The sequence below is a fragment of the Mastomys coucha genome, unplaced genomic scaffold, assembly GCF_008632895.1.
Source record: "Mastomys coucha isolate ucsf_1 unplaced genomic scaffold, UCSF_Mcou_1 pScaffold15, whole genome shotgun sequence".
Lineage (NCBI taxonomy): Eukaryota > Metazoa > Chordata > Mammalia > Rodentia > Muridae > Mastomys > Mastomys coucha.
In genome coordinates, this window is record NW_022196897.1 from 19,359,429 (window position 1) to 19,366,179 (window position 6,751).

The 6,751-nt window shown below is 52.6% G+C and overlaps 1 protein-coding gene and 1 long non-coding RNA gene across 2 annotated transcripts in view; one reads left to right on the plus strand and one right to left on the minus strand.

Moving 5' to 3' along the window:
* LOC116089971 overlaps positions 1-6,604 on the minus strand; it is a 16,069-nt gene extending 9,465 nt beyond the window's left edge. The window contains exons 1-3 of the long non-coding RNA XR_004118511.1: positions 6,374-6,604; positions 6,192-6,268; positions 535-741 (exon numbers count right to left, since the gene is read on the minus strand). This is a non-coding gene — a long non-coding RNA (uncharacterized LOC116089971). The remainder of the gene's footprint in view (positions 1-534; positions 742-6,191; positions 6,269-6,373) is intronic.
* Positions 1-6,751, plus strand: part of Ass1 (argininosuccinate synthase 1) — a 48,984-nt gene that overhangs the window by 932 nt on the left and 41,301 nt on the right. Inside the window, exons 2-3 of the mRNA XM_031369743.1 lie at positions 3,763-3,824; positions 5,674-5,783. Of these exons, the coding sequence (XP_031225603.1) occupies positions 5,679-5,783 (105 nt within the window). The 5' untranslated portion in view covers positions 3,763-3,824; positions 5,674-5,678. The remainder of the gene's footprint in view (positions 1-3,762; positions 3,825-5,673; positions 5,784-6,751) is intronic.

Genomic DNA, 6,751 nt, shown 5'->3' on the forward strand with positions numbered 1-6,751 from the left:
ACACTTGTTGTTCAGTAAGCTGTTTTAAGAGCTGTGACCAGGTCTGCTCACTTGCTCACTGGGTCTGGGATGCAGACCTGAAAAGACAGGTCCCTGCTCTCCCCCTCCTCCAAGGCTTTCAGAAGGAAGGAGATAGGGAGAGACCCAAAACTGGGCTGAGCAGAGACTGGAGTAGCCTCCATTTTAAATTCCCCCTACCTTCTTCCCCTCCCCCAAGGTCTTTCACCATAACCCAGCCAAGGCTGGGAACATTGGTAGGGCCTCAAGGCTGCCCAAGAAATTCTGACTCTACCCAGTGCCCGTGGACTCCATAAATGAAGGGCAACTTCTGTCCACTACCCACCTCCCCCACCCACAGAGTAGGACAAATTAGAAAGCCTATACTCTTAGCGCCTTTGGTCAAACATGCCCCCACCCTAGCTGCTCTGCCTGCCCTGAGCTTAGGAAGCCAGACAGTCCAGGAGCCTTGGGGCGGAGCCAAGCCCCGGTCCACCTGCTGCACCAGCATTTTCTCATGGCCCATCTCGTATTTACCTGGGATGCCCCTAGGTCAGCCGGATGCTGCCGCTGGGCTGTGAACACACAGCCTTTGGAGTGAGTGGCTTCCTTGTGGGCAACCGCGTAGAAAGAGATGTCTTGCTGAACTCTGGGTCTGAGGCATTGGTTTTTGCTGAAGGCTTTGGGCAGAGTTCATTCCCCAGGACCGGCTCACTGTTCCTCTGAGGTTGCTTCTCCCTAGACCTGGAAAATGGCCAGGCACCCAGAGCCTCAGTCGGTAGCATTGATTGGTGTGTTCTTCTAGTGTTACTGGAGCTGTTAGCATCAGAGCACAGGCCCTGGCTGTCCCTGAAAAGCTGCTCTCTGCCAGCTTCTTCCACCCCCCACCCAACACAATTAAAGAGACAGTTAATAGTAAAAGGCAGGCAGTGGTGGCGCACGCCTTTAATCTCAGCACTTGGGAGGCAGAGGCAGGCAGATTTCTGAGTTCAAGGCCAGCCTGGTCTACGCAGTGAGTTCCAGGACAGCCAGGGCTACACAGAGAAACCCTGTCTCGTAAAAAACAAGCAAACAAATAATAAAAGGCGGATAAAGAAGATCTAGTCAATATAGCTACACCAGGAAGAGGAAGAGAGACCACCCCAAGCCCACCTTTGGCATCCTAACACAAGGTTTAGGTTTTAACAGGGCAAGAGGCATCAGGAATTGCTCAAGAATGCAATCCAGTTCAAGGTGTGGCCCACCCATCATTATCTTAGCTAACTGGTCAGAACTGTGTGACATCGGCTCTTTGTTTGCTTTTTTATTTTTGAGACAAGGTTACACTATGTGGCCCTAGCTGGTCTGGAACCAATCTGGCCCCAAACCCACAGAGATTTTCCTGCCTCAGCCATACAAGATTAAAAGTGTGTGCCACCATGCCTGGCCTCTTGGGAGAAACCTTTCCCTCATTCTCCCCGGGCTTCAGCTTCTTCTCCCAGCTTGGGAAGTTCCTGGAAATTCTAATTTTTGGGGGTCCATTGTTTTCAGTAGTCTGAGAGTCAGAGGGATGGACACAAGTGTCATCAGGCCTGCCAGGACAGCTACACTAGATAAGGGTTTGATAATGATAGTGAGATAATGAGGATCTCTCATTAGAGATTAGTAAAACCCGCTTAGTCTCCCTACTTGCCTTCTTCGAGCGTGAAGGTCAGAAACCCAAGTCTATCAGATATAAACAGGCTAGATCCAGTAGGAGGATGGTATGCCCCCTGCTGATCAATATTGGTATTGCAGCCTAGCTTTATCAGACGAAGCTGCAGAGGTGAACTGAGAGTCATCTCAGGGCCAGGTACAGCCATGACAGACCTATTAGAACTGAGTAATGATGGCAACAGATTGAGCCGGGGTGGAGGAACGGCCCAGGTAGCTGTCTGTCATCTGGTGACTCGTCAACACAGGAAGCAAAGGGCAAAAAAATCCTAAGAACCAGGGAGTTGTCAGCCTGGGGTTGTGTTAGTTAGCAAGCAGAGGTGACACTGTGACATCAGCCAGAGCCAACAGGCCAGTACCCAGGAAACACCTATCAGTCCATCCAAGGTACTCCCCAGCCTCAAGGAGGCTTGTGAGGCTAGCCTGACGAGAACAGATGCCAGGGTCACATGCATGTCATCCTCAGGGACAGACTGCTACTGACACCTATTCAGATTGAGACCCAAGATGATATATATGTGCCCAGCTCAGGCTTGTGGCTTCAAGCCCAGCATCCCTACTAATTTCTAGGCAGGCATGTGTGTGTGAAAGAGAGCATGAGTGTACACTTGTGCACACACATGCACACAGTGCATACCACAAGTACACAGACACACTTTCTTGGGTACTCCATCTTAGGGGTACAAAGAGACACAAGTGCAGGTACACACATTGCAAGCCTGCATGTGTGCTTCTAGGCACACAGCCCCGGCTGAGGCCGAGCAGGCAGGGCAGGGGGTTGGCCTGTCTGTGGAGCCTCCCTTTCACCATCATGGCTCTGGATGTCCTTGGAACAGATGGGAGGAAGAAGTGACCAGTAAGAGCTGAGTGAATCTGCAGGGGGCATCCATTCCCTGGATGTCCTAAGATGTCTGAGAACTCCCTTACCACCCTTTGCCTAGCTCTTCCCTCTGGCACCTCTAGGGGGGTGTCCAGGCTTGTCCTACAGAGGAGATCAATAAAGCACACAACCCAGTTGGTCTGGGTTTGGGGGCCTGGCTACTTCCTAGCCTAATAAGGTCTTGGCAAGTCCCTTATCCTGAGCCTCAATTCTTCTGTTTAAATTGGGGCAAACGCCTAACAAAAGGATTCGACAGAAGATGTATGGATTTAGTATCTTCTGCCTTATATCTGGGGGGGAGACAGCGGTCAACATTGGTGTCTTCCTCAATCACTCCACATTTCCCCCCCTCTTTAGTTCACGTGTGGGGTTTAGGTGGGGTGTTTTGACTGTCTGTATGGCTGAATGCTGCATGTGTGCAGTGCTCATAGAGGCCAGAAGAGGGCGCCAAATCCCCTACAACTGGAGTTACAGACTAGTGTGATCCTCCACGTGGGTGCTGGGAATCAAACCCAGGTCCTCTGCAAGAGCAGCCAGGGCTCTTAACTATGGAGCCATCTCCCCAGCCTCCTCTACACTTTGGTTTTTCGTTTTTTTTCAAGACAGGGTTTCTCTGTATAGCCCTGGCTGTCCTGGAACTCACTCTGTAGACCAGTCTGTCCTCAAACTCAGAAATCTGCCTGTCTCTGCCTCCCAAGTGCTGGGATTAAAGGCATGTGCCACCACCACCCGGCTTCCACTTTGTTTTTTGAGACATGGTCTTCCACTGAACCCAGAGTTTACCGATTTGGCTAGAATCTGACAGAATTTGGCTATTGAGTACCAGGGCTGCCTGTCTCTGCCTCTGAGATTACGCACCCGCACACCCAGCTTTTAAAATGGTTGCCAGGGGTCTGAACTCAGGTCCCAGCAGGTATTCATCCACTGAATTACCTCTTTAGCTGGTGTGCTTATTGTCTGGAGGGCCAGATCGCTTCCCCGGTAATGCATACAAAACTTGACAAACCGGATGATTTACATACACACAGCTAGGGACTGGAGTGCAGCTCAGTGGTAAAGCATGTGCTTAGCAGACACAGGACTGTGGATTCCATCCTCCGCACCGCCACCAGGTCTCTGTGTCTCTTGACAGGCTTGTCTGAGTGCAGCATCAAGTGGCCACAGGGGTCTCAATATCACATTTCCTTTTATAGAGTGGTTCACCCGGCCAGGAAGACAGACTTCAGACTCCAGGGACCTGTACCTACAGTACAAGGTATTTTCCATCTTTGTCCTGCCTCCCTTCTCCCTCCTTCCCTCTATTATCCATGGCCAGTTGCCTAGCTGCAGTTGCCATGGGCACCATCATCTGGCTTCAGGGTCAGGGCCTGCTGAGTCACCCAGCAGCCCAGGTCCAGGGCAGCTGGCAGAGGGTGGGCCGGCAGTTGCTGCCTATTGGAGACTGTAGATGCGAGTATCAGCCAGTGCACCAACAGTATTGTTCCTGAAGTGTTTGCCTCTGAGTCCAAAGGGCAGCAAGGCCTGCCAGAGGCCTCCTGGGGCTGACTAGAGTGGGCCTTGGGGGATGTTTGGGGACTGCATAGTCTTTGCTCCAGCCCCCAAGTCCACCTGCTGCTGTGACTAGCTAAGCCCTGCAGCTTAGTACTCAGTGGCCTGGGAAAGCCATTGGAGCCCAAGGAACAGTACTCGGCCAGTCTTCGTGGTAGTGATGGCAATCAGGTGAGCCTGCTGCATTGCCTTCCCAGCAACACCTAATAAGGACCCTAGCTAACTGCCCTAGGGCAGTTCTCAACCTTCCCGATGCTTTTAATACAGCTCCTCTTGGTGTGGTGATCCCCGACTATATAGTTATTTTTGTTGATACTTCATAACTATAATTTGGCTGCTGTTATGAATTGTGATGTCAATGTATGATATGCTAGCCCTGGGTGCGAACTGCTGTTCTAGGGGAAACGGAGACGCGGACAGAGACCTGGGTCCATATCCGGCCCTGCTGCCTACTGACTTTATAATCACCTGGGTGGTGGCTGAGCTGCAGACCCCGAGCTTCCTCTTTAGCATCTAGAATGATGGCTGGTTCTACAATAGCGCCCACTCTCGGGGCCACATGCAGGGCATGCTGGGATGCACCCCGAGGGCTCTCAGGGAGGAGCCTTCTGGGCAGAGGAAACGGCTGTAGTACGGAAAAAGACATGACAGTCCTAGGACCTTCTGGAAGGTCCTGTTAAGAGACAGGTTATATTGTGGTCACATGCCTGCGGGGGCTGCTGGGAAAGACCTTCAGGCCGCAGAGAGGCATTCTGCCCACTCCTCTCTGGGCCAGCTTCTCCATCTGGACTCCAGCGAATCTGCCTTTAAGTCCTTATAGAATTGAATTGACAGATACTGTGGTCTCTTGGATCCCTCAGAGTTACTACCCTTTGAATAGAGAGTGACAGGGCACACTGAATTCCAGTGAGTGCAGAAGGGAGAGAAGCCTGGGACCAAGTGTCCTCTCCTGCAGCCGCCTGTCTACCCAAGGAGCCAAGTAACAAAGCCAAGGCCTTTCTCTTTGACCTTGAGCTGCTTGTTCTGTGACCTTGACCACTGACCTCCCTGTAGCCCCACTGTCTACCTACTTCTGGGGTCCTTGTGGAGGCTCAGGGTGATATACACTGTGGCCCTGCCCAGCACACTTTGCTTTGGCAAGGAACAGTTCTCAAGGGGGTGGCATGTCAGCTGCCCACTGCTGCTCTGGCCCAGGCCCCTTTCTGGCCTCCCACTATACACATCCCTCAGGCACTGGCCTTAGTCCAGCCGCTCAGTCTCATAGGCTCACTTTAGCTGGTAGGGTCTGGCTCCAAGATCTGCGTCCTTATTGTTGGCCCCATCCCCCACCTTCTGCCATCAGCATTCTTGGATCCCATGTGGGATGTGTGCAGAGCACTCAGGTCAGGGACCCCCGGGAGGAGTGCACAGGGAAGGTGGACATTCTGTTCCCAGCACCCCAGTTGTTTATCATTCAAGGGATAAAGCTGTCCAAGGCCTCCCAGATGGGGCTGCAGCCAGGAGGGAGGGAGCAGGGCTATTCTACATTATATTTATATCCTTCTTGCTCCCTCCAGACAAGATGTCCAGCAAGGGCTCTGTGGTTCTAGCCTACAGTGGCGGCCTGGACACCTCCTGCATCCTCGTGTGGCTGAAGGAACAAGGCTATGATGTCATTGCCTACCTGGTGAGGAGGTGCCTTGCATGCTTGTGGGTCCCTCCCCCATTGCTCCCCTCACTACCCACACATCACCATCTTCTGCCAAGCCTTGCTTTTTTTCTCTCTCTACAACCCTCCTGAGCCAGAAGGGAAGTGGCCTCTCCCTTGCTCACTCGCCCGCTGAGCTGCCTCCATTCTTTGATGAGAGAGGGCTGGTTCTCAGGAAGGGGATAAGGATGGAGACCACCAGGCGTGGCTTAGCTTGCCACTGTTCAGTCTAGAGGGGGTCCCAGTGCTTCAAAGGCACATCATCCTAGCCTCTCCACGTGGCCTCCCTCCAAGCAGCCTTCAGTTCTAGGATAGAGGCTGTGCTTGGTGCTACTTCCCCATCCAGAGTCTAGTGCAGACATCACTAATCAAGTCAGTGGCACTTACGGTCCCTCACAGTCTCAGAATCTGTAGTCTCGATGTGGTAGTCAGGCCTGGGATTTAGAAGCTCCAACCTAGCGCAGCTGAAGGCAACAGAACAAAGCCACAATTAAAAGTCAGTTCTTGGCTCTCATACCAGAAGTCCAGGAGACGGAAGTCTTCAGGCACGGCTGGATCCAGGCACCTACATGCCCTGCTTGTTCTTCACTTGGCTTCATTCTTGACCTTTTCACAATCAGCAGGATCAAAGCCCAGCTGTCTCAGGCTCGCTGGCTGGTAGTGGTGCCCACTGGCTGGAGTCAGACCTTCCAGGCATTCCTCTCTATGGCTGCACCTGGGGCACATAGGGGGAGGGGGGAGCTTAAGGTGTTCCCACCGCCCCTAGTGAAAGGATCCTCCCAGGGAGGAATGTCTGAGGAAATAAGTCTGTTGCTTTGGATAGTGATGTTGGCCTCGGGCCAAGAGGGGGTCTCTGTGTGTAGTCAGCTGCCTTTATTACCTGCTTACAAAGGACTGGGAGGGTAAGGGGAGGGGCAGAGTGTGTGTGTGTGTGTGTGTGTGTGTGT